Source organism: Saccopteryx leptura, chromosome 3, assembly GCF_036850995.1.
Source record: "Saccopteryx leptura isolate mSacLep1 chromosome 3, mSacLep1_pri_phased_curated, whole genome shotgun sequence".
NCBI classification, from domain to species: Eukaryota; Metazoa; Chordata; class Mammalia; order Chiroptera; family Emballonuridae; genus Saccopteryx; species Saccopteryx leptura.
Genome location: NC_089505.1, coordinates 186,887,259 through 186,910,240, shown reverse-complemented (window position 1 = coordinate 186,910,240; position 22,982 = coordinate 186,887,259). Strand labels below are relative to the sequence as shown.

The 22,982-nt window shown below is 41.2% G+C and overlaps 1 protein-coding gene and 1 pseudogene across 4 annotated transcripts in view; one reads left to right on the top strand and one right to left on the bottom strand.

Moving 5' to 3' along the window:
• Positions 1-2,537: 2,537 nt before the first annotated feature.
• The window catches only part of GCNT2 (glucosaminyl (N-acetyl) transferase 2 (I blood group)), a 144,519-nt gene continuing 124,074 nt past the window's right edge, over positions 2,538-22,982 (bottom strand). For 3 of the 4 annotated variants that reach the window (XM_066377016.1, XM_066377019.1, XM_066377017.1), the window contains exons 2-3: positions 16,674-16,766; positions 2,538-2,872 (exon numbers count right to left, since the gene is read on the bottom strand). In XM_066377016.1, the coding sequence (XP_066233113.1) occupies positions 2,682-2,872; positions 16,674-16,766 (284 nt within the window). In that variant the 3' untranslated portion in view covers positions 2,538-2,681. Of the gene's footprint in view, positions 2,873-16,617; positions 16,767-22,982 lie in introns of all 4 variants that reach the window. The other variant, XM_066377020.1, reaches the window with a different exon arrangement.
• Positions 17,857-19,388, top strand: LOC136397323 (kelch-like protein 5; annotated as a pseudogene).

The window sequence follows — 22,982 nt, the reverse complement described above, 5'->3', positions numbered from 1 at the left end:
AAGGGAAAGTTTATTTATTTTTCAGTAGATGGACATTTTTTTTTTGACAGGTAGGTGTATATATTTAAATGTGCTTTTTTTTCTTTCTTTTTTTTTTTAAGTGAGAGGAGAGGAGATAGAGACTCCTGCATGCACCCTGGCTGGGAACCGCCTGGCAACCCCTGTCGAGGGCTGATGCTCAAATTAACTAAGCTATCCTCAGTGCTGAGGGCTAATGCTTGAGCCAGTTGAGCCACTGGCTGTAAGAGAGGAAGAGAGAGAGAAAGAGAGAGAGAAGTTGGAGAAGGAAGAGGAGAGAAGCAGATAGTCACTTCTCATGTGTGCCCTGACTGGGAATCAAACCTGAGGCGTCTGCACATGGGCCGAGGCTCTATCCACTGAGCAAACCGGCCAAGGCCCAAATGTGCTTATTTATATATATATATTTTAATGTTAGGAGAATTACCTTGTTAAACATACTCTTTAGTGGATATTAACAAACCATCAAATAAAAATACACAACAGGCCCAAAGGTGGAAAAAATATATTAATTTATTTCCAAAAAAACAACATGAAACATCATTAAAAACAAAGACATATTCAGTAGTTTTGGGGCATCTCCATGTTGGTGAGACACCCGCTAGCCCAACACTACACTCTTCCAAAATTAAAGTATTAAAAACACAGGAGAGATTACCAGCAATAAACATGTAAACAAACGATTTTTTTGTCCTATGTGAGAAAGATCCAGTGTAAAACATTTCTTCTTCTCAGGTGGTGTCATTGAAATAAGTTGAAAAATGACTTCGCCATTAGCTCTTGGTGTGCTCCTTACCCCTCAGCCCTTTACCGCCTAATACAGTTCCATGTTTTTAAGCAGCAGAAACAAAGAAGGCTTTATTTCAAAGTCATTCCCTTTAAATATGATGAACATTCAATAGGCACAATTACAGGAAGAAAAAAATGTTAATTACATGCATCGTTAGTTGTGGTAACTGTTTTTCATCAGAATAAATAAATATTACGGAACTCCATAGGTTAGAGGAAATCAAAATAGACTTCACATTCTTCTGAGGTGACAGGACTTTTTCTCAATATTAATACTGAGAGTATTCTTAAAACCTATATTCTCTGGTATACTAACTATGGCGCTATTTTACCTTCTCTAATATTCACCCTCAGGAAATGAACTTAAAAGGCCAGTAGAAAAATCACAAATGACAGACAGAGAACTTGCTTCCTAAGCTTAGTAACCACCTCACTTATTTCATCTGTAAAGCTGGGGTAATAATGAGGGCCTCATGAGATGTTGTGAGGTTTGAATGGGGCGAGCTGGAGACTGCCTTGAACATAATAGGCTTTTTTAGCTTTGTTCTCCTCCTTCCCTTCTCCCCTTTAAATTATCTCTGATTTAAACCTCAATTTGTAATTACTAAGATCCTTGGTTTGGTATCACCATCGACAATCCGGCATATGAATGTATTAAAATACAACCGTTATCTGAGGTTCTCTAGAGTAGTCTTCCCAACATTAGCATTATTGCCAAAGTTTTTACAGTGAAAAAGCTTCTGTCTTCCTTTTTGTGCTTTGTTTCAGCATGTGTCTGGTATATAACAGACACTCAAGAAATATTTACTGACTGCATACTGAATGAAATAGATGAAGACAAAAGATAGATGGCAGAGGTCTTACCCACAGTTGAAAGCTCTTAAAAATCTAGGCATTCTTATCAGCACTGGGCATTGTAAAGCTGCTCAGAGAACACTATGGAGTTGTTAAAGCCTCATAGGATATAACTGGGTCTCTATTTTGCAAGTAAGGTAACTTTGGCAGAGGGTAGAGAGTGGCAACAGAGGAGGGAAGTGATTCATTCTGAGTATAAGAGACTTGAGACTGGGTCCATGCAGTTCCACCTCTCTTCTACTTCTAGGAGTATCTTTATTCTGTGAGAACTTTGCAGTATTCTCAATTAAAAAGTGAGGAAATAGGGGTCAGAGCACATTCTGATGTAACTGAGAAATGTTCTGTTTTCCCAGGGCCTTTATACTGAAGCAGTAGGCAGTGACCTCTGTCTTAAAGCACATCCTGCCTCCTGTTAGTGAATTCATAGTCTATATACTATAGAACTTCAGACAAATTAACTGAAAATGCTAGTGTTAAAACTCAGGAACAGGATCTAGTTCTCAGTTCTAGTAGCTCAAGTTTTAAAGGAGACCGGTGAGTTCCCGAAAAGCTGCTTGTATGTCTATATGCAGTTAAGCAAAGAAGAGTGGTGTCTATTAATATGTGGCTATTCAAGGTTCCCTTTTCAAAGGAACCCAGTTCTTATTTTCCTAAGTCGTATTACCTACAATTCTCCTTTTGATTAGGACTTTTTGATGAGAACTTTATATAGATGATAAGTATCTGGTGAAAAGATCTGACGACAGTTAAAATGACCATTGATCAGAATACAAACTGACATATATATATAGGTGGGCATCCAGAAACAACCAGAGTGGCCAAAGTGCCAGGATCTCTCTGTGCAGCCATCCTGTTAGTGTATTTTTCAGTGTCCAGTGGATATTTTAACATAAATAGGGTAGCCAGGTCCTGGAGCCATAAACTTAGTCCTGAAACTGTTAACCAATGCAAAACAAATGTCTCACAAAGGTTCTTCTTCCCAACTGTCATTTCCCTTCCATCAAAAGTTGTAGTATATATCAAAAATACCAACTGGGTTGCACTGCCGTTTCACTCTGATTTAGGGTTCTTTCTCGGAGTCTCAGTTCTAGGCATTCCACAGTAAGGGGGTATGTTGTAAGCTCAAACTTGTTAGCAAAAAGACTTGGCGAATTAACCAACCACTTTAAGTCTCCATTCCCATAGATACAAATGCCATGTACGTAGTGGCCTGCAAAGGAAAGAACAAGAAACAGTCACAACATGCTTGCTTTCAGAAGTCAAGGGTAGTGAATTTGCACCGTAGTCGAGTTACTGCCTGGCTACCAAGTATCGAATCTGTCGTTAAAATGGCACTTATAATCAGGGTTCTAACTAAAGTGGGTGCCTGGGCAGCCGCCCAGTGTGGAAATCACAAATTTACATTCCTTACCCTTTTTTAACATTCATCTGCACAACAGCGTATTCTAAGCACCCGTACTAATGTTCATTCCATCCATAAGTGAAAAAATATTGATGAACTATGCAATTACTGAAAGTGCTCAAAGAGCTAAAAATATTGTCAGAACAACTGCTGTAAGTCTAGCAGAAGTGGAAAGGGGTTTTTCAAAGATGAAAATAATATGTCCAGAGAAGAGAAGTTCTCTGTTTCTAAGACATCAAACACAATGACTATTAGTCTAATAGGCCTACCTCTAAAGGAATGGAATCCTACTCCTATAGTGAAACGATGGTTAAGGATAAATCATGCAGCTGATGATGCTTGAATGAAAGTGAAGAAAACTGCAAGTGAGGATGGCAATCAAGAAGCAAGAGAGAGAGAGAGAGAGAGAGAGAGAGAGAGAGAAGCAATATAGAAATATCTTAAATAACAGTTTTATCAGGTATTACTTAATAGTTTTTCATTAAAAATTTAAAACTCTTTCCAATAACAATCTAGTTTTGTGTACCTCTTTTATTGTTCTTATTTAAATATTAAATTCGTGAAACAATAAACTACTTTTCAGTATATTGTTTCTTTATACTTAAAACGGTCATTAGGGCAGAGAACCAGTTGTTAAATTATTTGAATCCCATCACTGGGTCAGACCTCTTCCTTGAGCTCTGGCTTTGTCTCTCCAAGTGCCTACTTTATATTCTCACTTAAATAAGTAATAAACCTAACTAATGTAACATGTCAGGACTAATCTTCCCTAAGTCTTCTCATCAAAATCCACAAATATATTCTTTGGGGCCTTGGGTACTTCTCCCCTCTCTCACACCTCACACCCAATCGGTCAGCAATTCTGTCAGCTCAACTTTCAAAATATTAATAGAATTCAACTTTTCACCACTTTTACGACTACCATCCTGGTCCAAACCACCTCCATCTTTCTGTCTTGAGTTGTTGCAATAACAATTGGTTTACACTGCCTCTACCTCTGCCTGTTACTATATTCCCAGTGCAACAGTCACAATGATTGTTTTAAATGTAAGCAGACCATGTCTCCTCTGCTCAAACAGCTTCTCATCTCATGTAATATAAAAGCCAAAATCCTAGCAATGGTGTTCAAGACTTCTCAGGGTCTAGCCCCTCGTATCCTGGACTTACCTCCCACCACTTGCTCAACCACTTATAATCCTTAATAACCCTTGCTCATTCATTTAAAACACATGGACTCCTTACTGATCGCAAGCACACCAGGCATTGTTCTACCTGAGAATACCTATTTTTAATCCCCCCCTGGACACCCCCTCTCACCAGACATCCTTAAGGCTTGGTGAGCCACCAGATCTCTGCTTCAAGACCATCTTCTCAGTGAGGCCTTTTTTGACCTCCTTTCCTGACTAATTTTTCTTTCCACACTTATTGCCAACTGATATATACATATATAACATATATGCTATATATATATAACATGCATGTATAAAACATATACATATATAAAAATATATCAGTGCCATGAAGGAAAATAATATTTTATTATCTTTCTTAACAGCGAATTGTTTATTGCCTTACTCCCTAGATTAGAATATAAGCTCCAGAAAAGCTAGAATTTGAGACCAGATTGTTTACTTCTGTGTCCTCTGCATCTGGAATGGGGCTGATAAATATTGTGTTTAATTAATATTTTTTTAATAAAAGGATGGAGAAGAAGTTGAGAGTTAGTTGATGGGTATCAGGGGGATGGGTGGTGGTTTCAGTTGGGAAAAATGCCCCTGAAACGATAAAGATGTGAATTTTCTGCTCAAATAGGGAACTTAGAAACAAGAATTGTAGGAAGTTGGAACTCTTTCAGAGGTAGCTTGGTATATGGTAGAACTACTTTGGATGACTGACTGACTAATGGCTTGGACTTTTTCTTTTTATCCTATAGTTATGGAGAGCCTTTGAAGATTTTTGAATAGAAGAATCAAATGACAAAATTCATTTCGCAAGATTAATTTTGCAGAACGTTGGTGGGGTACATAAAAATCAATCAAGAGATTACAGTAATAACAATGTAAACCAGAAAGCTCATTCAAAGTTAACCTGTGCCATGAGTGGGAAAGGGTATTAGAGACAGAGTACAAAAGGACTGACAGATCTTGATAATTAATTCAATGTGGCAAAGAGTACACAACAGAGAGTGTGAAATCACTGGGGAAGGATGTCAGAGTTGTGGGAAGTTAAAGAATAACTGAGTGAGGCCTTGGCAAGGTGGTTCAGTGGATAGTGTATCAGCCCAGAGTGCCAAGGCCACCAGTTCAACATAGGAGAATCAACCAAGGAGTGCACAACTAAATGGAACAACTAAGTGGAACAGTGAGTTGATGCTTCTCTCTCTCTTTCTCTCAAATCAATGGAAAAATTTAAAAGAAAAAGAAACTAGGTGAGAATTTTAAGAACAAGTTGGTGATGAGAAGAATGGAATGTGTAGGCAGCATACCCATGCTTAAGAAAATGGAAGTGTGAGGAAGGGCAGCAAGATGGCGATGGAGTAGGCAGACGTAAACCAACTTCCACCTCCTAAAACCAAAGTGGATTACAACTTAATTTTAAGAACCATCATTTCGAAAAACCAACTTTGGACTAAACTAAAAGGTCTCTTCAACCAAGGAACACTGAAGAAGCCACACTGAGACTGGTAGGAAAAGCGGAAACGTGGAGAGGGCTGCCCAGCTCCCCAGAGCAAAGGGCAGCTGGAGAGACTCACGTGGTGGGAAGTGAGTTTAGCAGAGAGAGGAGGGTCCTGGGTCCCAGGAACAAAGCCTCAGCCTGCAGCCCCAGAGCCTAGAAGAAGTGTATGGACAGTATTTAGCTGGAAACAAGTCAGGATATTGTTTGTGAGAAAGAGATTTCTCAGACCCAGGATTCTTCTTAAAGGGACTGCACAAAAAACTTCTCTCACAACCACTCATCTGGGGATCCGGGGGACGGGAAAGAGGAGAGGACCAGAGCAGCAGGCAGAGAGTGCAATCTAGGAGGCATAGGGAGAAACACTTTGAGGGACAGCCACCCTAACACCTGGATTGAGTCATTCCCTAAATCTGAAGAGAATATTTCCCCTGGAAACAGCAATACCAGCAAAGGGAAACAGGACACCAGCCAAACAAGCTCTCCCGCGGCACTCAGAGCAGAGTCGCTTAGAAGGAGGGAGCTTTTGGGACTACAGTATGGAGCGTTAAGATCTGAGCTGCAGCGCCCCACCCACACGGCTGAGGGCTGACAGAGGGCGGGTAGCGGTGAGATGCGGAAGTGCGGTTCCGCCGGCAAGGACAGAAGCCGGCTGGCCACAACTGAGGCCTGGGAGTGAGCTCAGTCCTGCCTGGTGGAGGCGGAGGGGACACGTGAAAGTGGTCAGGCCCAGCTGTGGGCCCACCTGCGATTCCGCCTGTGGGGGAAGGGCAGGAGCCCTGGAAAGGGCAGAGACCTGCCGCTGAGCAAAAGCACCTGTGCACAGCCTCGCCCAGCCCGCAGAACCCAGGCTTGCTGTATGAGCCGGCTCTTCCCGCGGGGATGGGGCAAAGGCCCAGAACAGGTGGAGTCCCATGACTGAGTTGGGTGCGCAGTCTCACCTGGCAGTGGAGCCAAGGTTTGCAGTTGACCTGAGTGGGCTCCTCCCACAGGGGCGGGGAGAAAGCCCAGAAACAGGTGGAGACCTGCTACTGAGCAAAGGTGCTCACCCCTGCCTGTGGTATGGAGGCTTGTGGCCTGGACACGGTGCATCACCCCAACAGTGGGGGCGGGGCCAAGGCTTGTGAACCCAGGCACGTGATCACAGCACCTCCAATGGAGGAGAGGCAGAAACTGCAGTGACAGCCCAGCAGGCTGGCACCGGCAACGCCCATACCCGAATACCCTAGGCAGCAAAGGCAGAGGGGGTGGTGGGCCTGCAGATAGACTGCACATAGAAAACATAGAGGCCACACGCATTGGACTCCAGAGGCCAAAACCTTCTTATACACAGACAAAATGGGGAGGCAGAGAAATGCACCAGAAATGAATCAAAAGAAATCTCCAGAAAAGGAACTCAATGAGTCAGATATAACCAAATTACCAGATGCAGAATTTAAAATAACGATTGTTAGGATGCTAAAAGATCTTAGAACAACAATAGATGGTTATTACGAACACTTAAATAAAGACATAGCAAATATAAAAAAAGACATTGAAATAATAAAAAAGAATCAGTCAGAAATGACAAATACAATATTAGAAATGAAGAACACAATGGAAGGAATTAAAAGCAGGATGGATAAACCTGAGGATCAAATCAGCGAGTTAGAGGACATGATAAATGAAGGCATGGAAGCAGAGCAGAAAAAAGAAAAGGGACTCAAAAAGTCTGAGGAAACTCTAAGAGAGCTCTGTGACAACATGAAGAGAAAGAACACTTGCATCATATGGGTTCCTGAAGAAGAAGAGAAAGAACAAGGGATAGAGACTTTGTTCAATCATATCATAGCTGAAAACATTCCTAAATTAATTCAGAAAAACATCTCACAAGTTCAAGAAGCACAGAGAATTCCATTAAAGAAAAACCCAAGGAAATCTATACCAAGACACATAATTAAAATACCAAAGCTAAGTGATAAAGAGAAAATATTAAAAGCTGCTAGAGAAAAAATGGCTATCAACTACAAAGGAGCACCCATAAGGATGACATCTGACTTCTCAACAGAAACAGTTGAGGCCAGAAGGGAATGGCAAGAAATATTCAAAGTAATGCAGAACAAGAGCCTACAACCAAGACTACTTTATCCAGCGAGGCTATCATTTAAAATTGAAGGAGAAATTAAAAGCTTCCCAGACAAAAAAAAACTCAAGGAATTCACTACAACCAAACCAATGATGCAAGAAATGTTAAGGGGTCTGTTGTAAACAGATCAAAGGGGAAAAAGAATATGGCAAAAGAGAAATACAGCTTTAAAGAATAAAATGGCAATAAACAACTATATACATATAAATAATAACCTTAACTGTAAATGGATTAAATGATCTGATCAAAAGACATAGGGTAGCTGCTTGGATAAGAAAACAGGACCCATACATATGCTGTCTACAAGAGAAACACCTTAAACAAAAGATGCACATAGACTGAAGGTAAAAGGACGGAAAAAGATATTTCATGCAAATGGAATGAAAAAAAAGCTGGGGTAGCAATACTTACATCAGACAAAATGGACTTTAAAACAAAGGCTATAGTAAGAGATAAAGAAGGTCACTACATAATGATAAAGGGAGCAATCCAACAGGAAGATATAACCATTATAAATATTTAGGCACCTAATATAGGAGCACCTAAATATATAAAACAGACTTTGATGGATATAAAGGGGCAAGATCAATAGCAATACTATAATAGTAGGAGATTTCAATACCCCACTAACATCACTAGATAGATTCTCACAAAAGAAAATTAACAAAGAAACAGCAGACTTAAAGGACACACTAGATCAACTGGATTTACTAGATATCTTCAGAACCTTTCACCCTAAAGCAGCAGAATATACATTCTTTTCAAGTGCTCATGGTACATTCTCTAGGATAGACCACATATTAGGGCACAAAAGCGGTCTCAACAAATTTAAGAAGACTGAAATCATATCAAGCATCTTCTCTGATCACAATGGCATGAAAACAGAATCCACCACTACAAAAAAACTGAAAAATACTCAAACATTTGGGAACTAAATAGCATATTAAATAAAGAATGGGTTAACAATGAGATCAAAAGTGAAATTAAAAAATTCCTAGAAACGAATGATAATGAGCATACATCAACTCAAAATTTATGGGACGCAGCAAAAGCAGTCCTGAAAGGAAAGTTCATAGCATTACAGGCATACCTCAAGAAGCTAGAAAAAGCTCAAATAAACAATTTGACCCCACATCTATAAGAACTAGAAAAAGAATAGCAAGTAAAGCCCAGAGGTAATAGAAGGAAGGAAATAATAAAGATCAGAGCGGAAATAAATGACATAGAGGCTAAAGAAACAATACAGAGGATCAATAAAACCAGGAGCTGGTTCTTTGAAAAGGTAAACAAGATCAATGAACCTTTTACCAGACTCACCAAGAAAAAAGAGGGAGGACTCAAATAAATAAAATTAGAAATGAGAGTGTAGAAATAACAACTGACACAACAGAAATACAAAATATTGTAAGAAAATACTATGAAGAACTGCATGCCAAAAAATTAGACAATCTAGATGAAATGGACAAATTTCTTGAAACATATACTCTTCCAAAAATCAATCTGGAAGAATCAGTAAACCTAAACAAGTGGATTAAAACAAATGAGATTGAAACAGTTATCAAAAAACTCCCAAAAGCCTGACCAGGTGGTGGTGCAGTGGATAGAGCATCGGACTGGGATGTGGAAGGACCCAGGTTCAAGACCCCGAGGTCGCCAGCTTGAGCGCGGGCTCATCTGGCTTGAGCAAAGAGCTCACCAGCTTGGACCTAAGGTCGCTGGCTCCAGCAGGGGGTTGCTCGGTCTGCTGAAGGCCCACGGTCAAGGCACATGTGAGAAAGCAATCAATGAACAACTAAGAAGTCGCAACGCGCAACGAAAAACTGATGATTGATGCTTCTCATCTCTCTCCGTTCCTGTCTGTCCCTGTCTATCTCTGCCTCTGTAAAAACAAACAAACAAACAAAAAAAACTCCCAAAAAAGAAAAGTCCTGGGCCTGATGGCTTCACAAGTGAATTTTACCAAATATTCAAAGAAAAACTAACTCCTGTCCTTCTCAAGCGATTTCAAAAAATTCAAGAGGAAGGAGGACTTCCAAGCTCCTTTTATGAGGCGAGCATAATTCTGATTCCAAAACCCGGCAAAGACAATACAAAGAAAGAAAATTATAGGCCAATATCCCTGATGAATTTAGATACTAAAATCCTCAACAAAATATTAGCAAACTGGATCCAGTAATATATGAAAAAAATCAAACATCATGATCAAGTGGAATTTATTCTGGGGAGGCAAAGCTGGTACAATATTTGCAAATCAATCAATGTGATCATCACATAAACAAAAGAAAGGAGGAAAACGACATGATAATTTCAATAGATGCAGAAAAAGCATTTGATGAAATCCAGCACCCATTTATGATGAAAACTCTCCAACAAAGTGGGAATACAGGGAACATACTTCAACATAATAAAGGCCATCTATAACAAACCCACAGCCAACATCATACTCAATGGGCAAAATTTAAAAGCAATCCCCTTAAGATCAGGAACAAGGCAGGGGGGCCGCCTTTCACCACTCTTATTCAACATAGTCCTGGAAGTCGTAGCCACAGCAATCAGACCAGAAGAAGAAATAAAAGGCATTCAAGTTGGAAAAGAAGAAGTAAAGCTATCATTATTTTCAGATGATATGATATTGTATATAGAAAACCCTACAGTCTCAGTCAAAAAACTACTGGACCTAGTAAATGAATTCAGCAAGGTGGCAGGATATAAAATTAATACTCAGAAGTCAGAGGCATTTTTATACATGAACAATGAACTGTCAGAAAGAGAAATTAAGGAAACAATCCCCTTCACTATTGCAATAACAAAAAATAAAGTACCTAGGAGTACATTTAACCAAGGAGATTAAAGACTTGTACTCGGAAAATTATAAAACATTGATAAAAGAAATCAGGGAAGATACAAACAAGTGGAAGCATATACCATTCTCACGGTTAGGAAGAATAAACATCATTAAAATTTCTATATTTGGCCTTGGCCGGTTGGTTCAGTGGTAGAGCATTGGCCTGGCGTGGAGTCCCAGGTTCGATTCCCAGCTAGGGCACACAGGAGAAGTGCCCATCTGCTTCTCCACCCCTCCCCTCTCCTTCCTCTCTATCTCTCTCTTCCCCTCCCGCAGCCAGGGCTCCACTGGAGCAAAGTTGGCCCGGGCGCTGAGGATGGCTCCATGGCCTCTGCTCAGGCGCTAGAATGGCTCTGGTTGCAACAGAGCAACACCACAGATGGGTGGAGCATCGCCCCCTGGTGGGCAAGCCGGGTAGATCCCGGTTGGGCGCATGCGGGAGTCTCTCTGCCTGCCTCCCTGTTTCCAACTTCAGAAAAATACAAAAAAAATTTTTTCTATATTACCCAAAGCAATTTAAAAATTCAATTCAATATCAATTAAAATATCAATGACATACTTCAAAGATGTAGAACTCATATTCCAAAAATTTATATGGAACCAAAAAACACAAATAGCCTCAGCAATCTTGAAAAAAAAGAATTAAGTGGGAGGCATCACACTTCCTGATATCAAGTTATACTACAAGGCCATTGTACTCAAAACAATTTGTTACTGGCATAAGAATAGGCATATAGATCAATGGAACAGAACAGAAAACCCAGAAATAAACCCACACCTTTATGGATAACTGATGTTTGACAAAGGAGGTAAGAGCATACAATGGAGTAAAGACAGCCTCTTTAACAAATGGTGTTGGGAAAATTGGACAGCTACCTGCAAAAAAATGAAACTAGACCACCAACTTACACCATTCACAAAAATAAACTCAAAATGGATAAAAGACTTAAATGTAAGCCGTGAAACCATAAGCATCTTAGAAGAAAACATAGGCAGTAAGCTCTCCGACATCTCTCGCAGCAATATATTTGTCGATTTATCTCCACGGGCAAGTGAAATAAAAGACAAGATAAACAAATGGGACTATATCAAACTAAAGAGCTTTTGCACAGCTAAAGACAATAACAGAATAAAAGGACAAACTACACAATGGGAGAACATATTCAACAATACATCTGATAAGGGGTTAACAACCAAAATTTATAAAGAATTTGTAAAACTCAACACCAGGAAGACAAACAATCCAATAAAAAAATGCGCAAAAGAAATGAAAAGACACTTCTCCAAAGAGGACATACAGATGGCAATAGGCAGATAAAAAACTGCTCAACATCACTAATCATTAGAGAAATGCAAATCAAAACCACAATGAGATATCACTTCACACCAGTCAGAATGGTGCTCATCAACAAAACAACACAGAATAAGTGCTGGCAAGGATGTGGAGAATAGGGAACCCTCCTGAACTGCTGGTGGGAATGCAGACTGGTGCAGCCACTGTGGAAAACAGTATGGAGATTCCTAAAAAAATTTAAAATCGAACAGCCTTTTGACCCAGCTATCCCACTTTTAGGAATATACTCCAAGAACACCATAGCACTGTTTGAAATGGAGAAATGCACCCCCATGTTTATGGTAGCATTGTTCACAATAGTGGAGATCTGGAAACAGCCCAAGTGTCCATCAGTGGACGAGTGGATTAAAAAGCTTTGGTACATATATACTATGGAATACTACTCAGCCATAAGAAATGATAACATTGGATCATTTACAACAACATGGATGGACCTTGATAACATTATACTGAGTGAAATAAGTAAATCAGAAAAAACTAAGAATTATATGGTTTCATACATAGGTGGGACATAAAAATGAGACTCAGAGACATGGACAAGAGTGTGGTGGTTACTGGAGGAGGGGAGAAGTGGGGGGAGGGGAGGGGCACAAGAAAACTAATAGAAGGTGACAGAAGACAATTTAACTTTGGGTGAGGGGTATGCAACATAATCAGATGTCAAAATAACCTGGAGATGTAGTCACTGAACATATGTACTTTGATTTATCAATGTTACCCCATTAAAATTAATAATAATTAAAAAAAGAGAAAATGGAAGTGAACAGGAGAGAATACTTCAGGCTGCATAGACAACTTGGTCTTTGGGACAGAGGTAATAAGCAAATACTTGCAGAGAGAAAGAAAAGGAATCAGCAGAGAAGAAGACTGAGAATTTAAGAGACCAAGGGGATAATTTAGAGGAACCCACACATAACTGAGCCCACAGATGGTGACCTTGGATAATTGAGACTACAGATAGTGATGATGGTCATGAGGATGGGTAACTTTTCCTCTGGAAACAGGAACATTGAGAGAATGTTTCAAACAAACTCCAAGAAAGGGATGATGTGGAAAAAAAGGAATTGATAGGGAATTTTGATTATATGTCTTGAAAGTTCTTCTTAGACTTGAAGTTTTCATTTTTTGAGAGTTGATAGGCTATTTAGCATAATATTGAGGGCTCAAAGGTGAGCAGGAAAGATAAAATGTTATATGATAGAAAGGGCGCCAGGAAAATAATGAGGTAAATAAAAGAATGAGTAGACAGCCAGGAGCCCCTTAATCATTCTCCAGCAATGTCTGTTTAGGGAGATATAAGTGTCAAAAAGCAGATGATAGTAATGATTAAGTGTAGGTAGGAATTAGCCTTGACCCTAGGTCAAATGGCAAGGGAATCTAAAATGCTAGTGAAAACAGCCTGGGATGGCTGACAGAGTACACAGATTGGACAAGGAGTCCTCAGAAGGAAACTCCTGAAAGGAAGAAGCTGGACAAGCTGAACCTCTGGAAATTCCAATTTTAAAAAAATTAACACGGCCTGACCTGTGGTGGTGCAGTGGATAAAGTGTCGACCTGGAAATGCTGAGGTTGTCGGTTCGAAACCCTGGGCTTGCCTGGTCAAGGCACATGTGGGAGTTGATGCTTTCCAGTTCCTCCCCCCCTTCTCTCTCGCTGTCTCTCCTCTCTCTCTCTCTCTTTGTCTCTCTCCCTCTCCTCTCTAAAATGAATAAAAAAAACCACATTTAAAACAACAACAACATATTTTAGGTATAGGGATACAGCAATGAACAATTTGGTAAAATATCCTAACCTTCTTGGAGTTTGTATTCTGTTCTGGAGAGAAAGTAAATAAACAGTGTGTCCATAAAGTCATGGTGCATTTTTGACTGGTCACAGGAAAGCAACAAATGACGATAGAAATGTGAAATTTGCACCAAATAAAAGGAAAACCCTCCCCAGTTTCTGTAGGATGATGTGGCAGCATGTGTGCATGCGCAGATGATGACATTACACCAAGTATACAGCAGAGCAGCCCACAGCCATGCCAGTTGAGATGTGGACGGTACAGAGGAAAGTTCAGTGTGTTCTATGGCTCGCTAAATTCGAATCCGTGACCAAAGTGCAACATGAATATCGGTGCATTTATAACAAAGCACATAGGAATAATGTTACTCGGTGGGATAAGCAGTTGAAGGAAACTGGCAGTTTGGTGGAGAAACCCTGTTCTGGTAGGCCATCAGTCAGTGACGAGTCTGTAGAGGCTATATGGGATAGCTACCTAAGGAGCCCTAAAACATCTGTGTGTGAGCTCACATCGAACTGCACTGAATAGGTATGAAACTGGGAGAGTTTTCCTTTTATTTGGTGCAGATTTCACATTTCTATCGTCTTTTGTTGCTTTCCTGTGACCGGTCAAAAATGCACCATGACTTTACCGACACACTGTATATAGTATGTAAATTCATGAAGGAATGTAGTAGGGTGACAAAGAGATTGTAATCAGAGATGGGAGATCAATTCAAGTATTTTAAGTTCTGTAATGTAAGTGGTAAGAGGGTTTATAAAGCAGGTACACACACATATAAGGCAGGCTTAGAACAAATCCTATTACAGCCAAAGGGAAAGGTCCAGATTGTATTCCTGACTTGCTGATTTGACATGCAATGTTCTACCTCCTGTGGATTATGTCTTTTTCTTTTTCCTCTAGAGTGGTTTGGGGGACAAATAATTTTTATGTTCTGAACCTGCTAAGATTTTCAGATGTTCACTGGCATAGCAAGTACAAAGAGAAGAAAAATGAGACATTTGTCAGACAAGGGCTTGGTCTGCCCCAGCTCTGTACCCAATGTAGGTTCTCATGGACCCCACCTGTCATGTGATCAGTAAAGGGTTAAAATACCGACCTGAGTAGCTGTACCTCTCTACTGGGATAGGGCCTGGATTGAGGTGATGACAAGGAGACTGTGGTAAGGCTCAGCTTAGGGGGTGGGAGTGATTACGATGCAGTGGAAGTGGGAGCTTCTATAGTAGGGGAGGGCTAGAGCTGCAAAGGATTGATGTCACATGGGTCCCTATTGTGTATGTTGACATTCTCAAGTGTTGCAGCTGGAGAGGAAGTGAAGAAGCAGATCAGAGGATGACCATGCCGGTCCTAGAGGGAGGATGATAAAGGTGATAGAAGGATGTGGAGAAGACAACGTATCCCAAATATTGGGACCCTGACTGATGGTGATGGTCCATTTTCTAAAGAAGACTCCGGAGCTCAAAGAGCAAAGTAACCTCCTCTCTATTCTCTTCCTTCTGGTAGGAAGGCTTTGATGACAATGCAGGCAGGTGGTATGAGCTGTCCGCTGGAGAAAATGTGGGGTGATTAGGGTAAAATATAGATGTGCTAAAGTATAGACTGAAATTTCTGTAAACTGATGTGAGGATGTTGCCATCGACTGTGGGAGGGGACTCGTAAGAGAAAGACACAAGAAGGAGTTTGAATGTGATGGAGAGGTATACAAAAGCAACAGTCTACAATAAGGTGTAGATAAAAGGGACCGATAGGTGAAGTCATGAATTGAAGAGTGGAGGAGGCAAAATTTGTTATCACAGGGAAAAAAGGTCATATGACCGTAATCACTCATTCCTTCATTCACTTACTCACTCACTGAATAGATATCAATTGTGTGCTATTATGGGCTGAATTGTGTCCCAGCCCAAATTCACGTGTTGAATTTCTAACCCTCTGTACCTCAGACTTCAGACTGTGACTATATTTGAAGAATTAAGTTAAAATGAGGTCTATTATGACTGGTGTCCTCCTGTCCTCCTAAGAAGAGATGAGGACACAGATTCACACAGAAGGAAGACCATGGGAGGACACAGGGAGAAGATGGCCCTCTATCAGCCAAGGAGAGAGGCCTCCAAAGAAAACAAGCCTGATGACACCTGGATCTTAGACTGCCAGCTTCCAAGACAGCGAGCAAAGAAATCTCCTTTGTGTAAGCAACCCAGTGTGTGGTTACGTGTGAAACAACTTTGCCCTGTTAGCCCTAGCCAACAAATATTCATGCCCACTGTGTACTGGGCAATAGTCTGAATGACATTTAGATGGGACTGATAAAAACCCTTCTTCCTAAGTCTCTACAGAAATTAAATTTAGGATTTCAAGTTCTTGTCCACTGGAAGGGAACTCTTTCATTAGTGGCACCTGCCATCAGGCCAGAGCTGCAGCCAACACTCCCTAACTGGAAGCCTGTCTGTGGAGGGAGCAGAGGCTGACATGAGGGATGGGGGTGCAGCTTGCTCTACGGGGAGCGCATGATATCACTACTTACTCTGGCCACATTCCCCGCCTAACAGCTGCACTCTCAAAAGGAACAGAAAGAGACATAAAGAATAAGAAAACAGAAACTAGCAAGAAGTGCCATTAGCATTTGATTCCACAAGGAAAATATCTGTGAAATGCTTAAATTTACTTTTTAAGGACTGTGTCTTAAAGCCTCTAGCTACTCTTTTAATAACTCACAGATTGGTCTGAAAATGCCAGCAGTTCTCTCCATGAGAACCCTGTATTACGCAACTACCTTCATGCCAACACCAACAAGCAGTATGGTCTCCAAGTGTGGAATGAATGTCTCACCATGGCAACCTCCGTGTTTATTTTCCATGTCAATCCACTTTATAGCTCTGAGGTCACCTGTCCAGGATGCATTAGGCATGGAGCCAGGGACACCTGCAATGTTAATAAAGAAGAAAAGCATAAATGAGAACCAAGAGAGAAAGGTGTCAATTTCATCAATTAACCTTCCAACTCATTTTCTTTAAGTATATAATCTTTCACATTAGATTTTTCATTGTTGGTGCAAGACCCTGAAAGCCTTATAATGTGAACATCTGGTGGTATGAGCCTGGTCTTGCCACCAGTAAAAGTAATCTATTGATTTTTTTCCTGTGTGACCAAGCCTGAAAAGTAAAATTTAAGAAATACCATAGTGCAAAACCATAGTGCAGAAGAGAAAGTTGGGGAGTTTTGGTCTCTCAATGGCCTTTAGTGAAATATACTTTCAAACCTAAGGTAAATTTTTTAGTATTTTTCAGATGACTTCTTTCTTAAAGTGAAAGCGCAGGAAACAGGCTACGCTCGGTTCTAGTGCTATGATACTAAGGAAGTACGGGCAATTCCAGGGTTGCTTTCATATGAAGTTGCAATATTAAGCACATTAGAAGGAAGACCACATATGGAACTCATAAACAAATCCTTTAACATATTATACTTTTTATTTGGTAAAATAATTCTTGAGCATTTGGTATTGATAAACATTGTTCTGGGACCTGGGGACAGAAAAAAAGCACGCATGATTCCTGATCCCTCAATGAAGATGATGAATTGTCCATTTCAAGCAATAGATTTTGAGCTTTGGCGCACACTGACCACATTCCTCGCCTAATAGCTACACTCTCAAAAGGAACAGAAAGAGATATAAACAATAAGAAAGCAGAAACTAGCAAGAAATGCCATTATCATTTGAATTCACCAGGAGAATATACTATTGATATATATTTCTTTCAGTTATTCTTTGACCAAATGTTGTTGCTGACCTATTATCTAATTAGGGCACTCGCCTTTGAGCCCCTCCCAATAGATGGAAGAGTTTACTCTGCCCCCGCCCTCACTGGTCCTGGTCCTGGTGCAGCTTGATGGAGGGGAGGCTTCCAGGAAGATGTTGGAGGCATCCTCCACCTCCCCACTGGCTCCCATCTCTCGCCCAGCGGCTGCTGCGACGGCTTTGGGAGTCCCACGTGGGTCCCGAGAGTAGTCAGACATGACCATCTGCCACACTGTGGAGCTGTGTTCATGAGATGAATTTTTCCGAGCCCTGGTCCATGCTAAGCAAACAATTAGCAAGATGGAAAACTATCTGAGACATAAACAATTATGGGATGTAATTCTCGTGGCTGGCGATCACAGAATTCCAGCTCAAAAATCAGCGCACTAGGCCCTGGCCGATTGGCTCAGTGGTAGAGCGTCAGCCTGGCATGCAGAAGTCCCGAGTTCAATTCCCAGCCAGGGCACAGAGGAGAGGCACCCGTCTGCTTCTCCACCCCTCCCCCTCTCCTTCCTCTCTCTCTCTCTTCCCCTCCTGCAGCCGAAGCTCCATTGAAGCAAAAAGATGGCCCGGGCGCTGGGGATGGCTCCTTGGCCTCTGCCCCAGGCGCTAGAGTGGCTCTGGTCGCGACAGAGCAACGCCCCGGATGGGCAGAGCATCACCCCCTGGTGGGCGTGCTGGGTGGATCCCGGTTGGGTGCATGCGGGAGTCTGTCTGACTGCCTGCCTCCCCGTTTCCAGCTTCAGAAAAATACAACAACAACAAAAAAATCAGCACATTCCCCTCTGTCTCAGATTATTTTACTGCTGTTTACTCATGGTGTCAGGGAAGCAAGACAAGAAGGTAAAAAAAAAAAAAATGGGAAGGTGTGGAACAGAATTCCCTGTGATCCCTGATTCAGTATGCCTGTGCTTACAGGCCACCATAATTAAAAGAAGGTAATACTGAGTGCCTATTTTCTGTGTCTTCTTCAGCTTTCCCAGGTTGAGGAAGCAAGCTGTAAGTTTTTAATGAAATAGCTTTACCCATCCAACTATCTTGGAATCCATTCTTTGCTGATGTCTGAGATTGTACGTATTTGCATCAAGTGGCTCACAATTACACAATGGAACATTTCATGGAGTAATTTGAAACTGCAAAGCTCTTGGTCAGGGATGACATGAACATTTCTAATGAGGAGACAATAATGAACATGCTTCTTACTTGGGTCCATCATGATTTAGACCAGAGACAGAGCTCAATAAACTTTTGGCTTATGTTAGGCTAACCCTTCTTGCACCACAGTTCTGTCAGATGTGGAAAATAATGCACTCTTTTGGGATGATATAGAATGCGAGATACTCCTTATGGAAGCAGATGAACTATCATTTATTACCAGAGAAATGACCCATGTTACAAAGTCCTTGGACAAAACCTAGGAGGTCAACTGTTGGTACATTATGTGCTACTGGAGGAATGGATTCAACTGAAGGAGCAACAAACATTGAAAAGTATGATCTCCGTACAAATATGTGGACTCCTGGGAGGAGGCCACAGTTCAGTTCTCAGTGTTAGATGACAAACTGTATGTGGGTGGAGGAAGAGATGGACTGATGACTTTGAAAACTGTAGAATGCTACAATTTCCAAACAAAAACTTGGAGCTTGAAGCCTCCTATGTCCATATATAGGCATGGTCTGAAATCCCATGTAGCCTTCCTTTGTGATAAGCGCAGCAAAAACATGCAACGTACTCCTCATCTGCCTTAACGTCAGCACTCACAGCTTCACCATGCCTCACCACTGAGTGGATGCCAGATCTCTTCTTGAAATTTTCAAACCAACCTTGACTTGCCTTAAACGTATCTTCTGCTGCCTTTTTTGAGGTTGATAGTTCTTTCTTCTTCAAGTCGCCATAAATAATACGTGCCTTTTCACATATTACAGTCTCCGTCACTGTGTCTCCTGCCAGCTCTTTCTCTTTCACCCACACCAGCAGAAGCTTCTCCATTTCTTCATGGATTTTTGTCCTTAATTGGGACAGAATTGTAGTTCCTTTCACTGGATTTGCGCTTTTGATTGCATCCTTTTGTTTAAGGATGGTACAAATTGTAGATGTATTGTGGTCGTAGCAGGGGTCCCCAAACTTTTTACACAGGGGGCCAGTTCACTGTCCCTCAGACCGTTGGAGGGCCACCACATACAGTGCTTCTCTCACTGACCATCAATGAAAGAGGTGCCCCTTCTGGAAGTGCAGCAGGGGGGGGGGGCGGATAAATGACCTCAGGGTGCCGCATGCGGCCTGCAGGCCGTAGTTTGGGGATGCCTGTGACGTACAGCCTTGACAATTCAATCACTGTACACCACGCTCACGTTTTTCTATTATTTCTTGCTTTATTTCTATCGACATCATTCTTTTCTTCTTCTCACCACTGTCCTTTATACTCACTTTCTTTGGCCTCATGACAGCATATAAAAAAAGTTAGTAAAAAATGCAAAATTGATGCAAGAACGAGTACAGTGCACTAGACTTGACTTGATTCTGTGGGTAACACATGAGAAACAATGAGATGCTGGTGTTGTGCCGCTGATACTGGACCTGTGCACCAACGCGCCAACTAGTGGCAGCTTCCCGAATCACAACTCATATCTCGGAATTTCGCTAAGATCTCGAACAAAAATACGAACTGAGTCGCAGCTCATATCTTAAAAAATTCGTATGTTGGTCTGCTCGTATCTCAAGGTACCACTGTTTATATCAGGATGATATAAGATATGAGAACAAATGCACTGCTCCTACCCACAGCCAAGTGTTAATTGGGAATTTCACGTCTTAATAATCAAGCACATTTTATTCACATTATCTAGATTTCTTTTATTACAGTGCAAATGCACCAGATAAAACTGTCCTTTGTAACTTTATCATATATGAGTTGTAGTAATTTTAAGTGTTTGCTTGTTTAACCACAACTCTTTTTTTTTTCTTTCTTTTGAGAGTCAGAGACAGGAAGGGAGAGAGATGAGAAGCATCTACTTGTAGTTGTGGCACTTTTAGTGGTTCATTGATTACTTCTCATACGTGGTTTGACCAGCAGCTCCAGCTGAGCCAATGACCCCTTGCTCAAGCCAGTGACCTTAGGCTTCAATCCAGTGACCTTGGGCTTCAATCCAGTGACCTTAGGCTTCAAGCCAGCAACCATGGGATCATGTTGATGATCCCACACTCAAGCTGGCAACTTCGGGGTTTCGAACCTGGGACCTCAGCATTCCACGTCGATGCTCTATCCATTATGCCACCACCAATCAGGAGACAACAACTCTTTTAATGACACAATAAAGACTATGCTAGCCTGACCTGTGGTGGCACAGTGAATAGAATGTTGACCTCAAATGCTGAGGTCACTGGTTCAAAACCCCAGGCTTGCCCGGTCAAGACACATATGAGAAACAACTACTCCTCGCCTGGTCTTTTCTCTCTCTCTCTCTCTCTCTCAAATCAATAAATAAAGTCTTAAAAAAAAAAAGACTATGCTATTTCATTTTCTCAGAAAGAGCTGTACTATATGTGCCTTGGTTGTGGATATTATTTCTAAAATTGGGTTAGTCCAATGAATAAAGGAAAACACTAAAAGTTATAACAATAATGACCAAATAAAAACTTGATATGATCTATAAGGTCTATTTAAATATTCATCCCATTACATCTATTGATATATTCACCAAGAAGTATGTTATGATATTATCACATTGCAGTTGAAACCTGGTGTTTTGCATTAAATTTAAGATACACAAATTTATGTAGAGGAAATAATGTTATATACCTTATGTGTTTTTTGCTTAACAAGTATTTAATTATATGAGTTTTTAAAATAAAAGATGTTTTAATTTTGTGCTTTGATATTTGCAAAACTGGTTGAATAATCTTATATTCTCAAATCTATATTTGCCTCCCTGACTTGTTTCTTATGTTTTGCCAAAGTTAGTAATCCTTTATGCTTCTTTGTAAATGGTTTGAGGGAAATGGGCTTACTTGACTGTTTGAAAAAACAAGTTTAAAGTGTTTATTATCCAAAGTACATTTGTAAACTCTAATTATACATGTGAATGTTAAAGAAAACAAGCTCAAACTTGTTAAGAACTAAAATCACCAACGTTTAAATTCTAAAATTCTTCTCCTATTTAATTGTTTTGTTTAGAGCTGTTTACAGAAAAATTGTGCAGGAGGCACAGAGATTTCCCATATATCCCCTGCCCTGCTCCTCTCTTTATACCTATCAGCTGGCCAAGGCTTAGAAAATGGTAACACTGGCTAGTGGAGAGGGGAAGGGGAAACATGAGTTTCAGATCTGTCAGTTGAAGTATAAACAGGTGCAATTTTAGAAAGAGCAAATATGACACTTTGCATCAAAAACCTTAAATATGTGTGTATCCTCTGACGCAGTGGTCCCCAACCCCCGGGGCCGCAGACCGGTACCGGTCCATGGGCCATTTGGTACTGGTCCACAGAGAAAGAATAAATAACTTACATTATTTCTGTTTTATTTATATTTAAGTCTGAACGATGTTTTATTTTTAAAAAATGACCAGATTCCCTCTGTTACATCCATCTAAGACTCACTCTTGATGCTTGTCTCGGTCACGTGATACATTTATCCATCCCACCCTAAAGGCCGGTCTGTGAAAATATTTTCTGACATTAAACCGGTCCATGGCCCCTGGCCGGTTGGCTCAGTGGTAGAGCATCGGCCTGGCGTGCAGAGGTCCCGGGTTCGATTCCCGGCCAGGGCACACAGGAGAGGCGCCCATCTGCTTCTCCACCCCTCCCCCTCTCCTTCCTCTCTGTCTCTCTCTTCCCCTCCCGCAGCCGAGGCTCCACTGGAGCAAAGATGGCCTCGGCGCTGGGGATGGCTCCTCGGCCTCTGCCCCAGGCGCTGAAGTGGCTCTGGTCGCAACGGAGCGATGCCCGGGAGGGGCAGAGCATCGCCCCCTGGTGGGCAGAGCGTTGCCCCATGGTGGGCGTGCTGGGTGGATCCCGGTGGGCGCATGCGGGAGTCTGTCTGACTGTCTCTCCATGTTTCCGGCTTCAAGAAAAATACAGAAAAACAACAACAACAACAAAAAACCGGTCCATGGCCCAAAAAAGGTTGGGGACCACTGCTCTGATGCAGCATTTCTGGTGTTAAGACTGGAATTTGTCCTAAGAAAGTTATTTGTAAATTATTATTGAAGAAGCTATGTAATAGGGCAATTAGGAGGAGAGACTGTTACTAAATTGCCCAGGTTCAGTGCCTACTCTCCATTATTAGCAGAGAGACCATTGACAGGTAATTTCATCTCTCTGTTCCTCACTTTCCCTGTTGATCA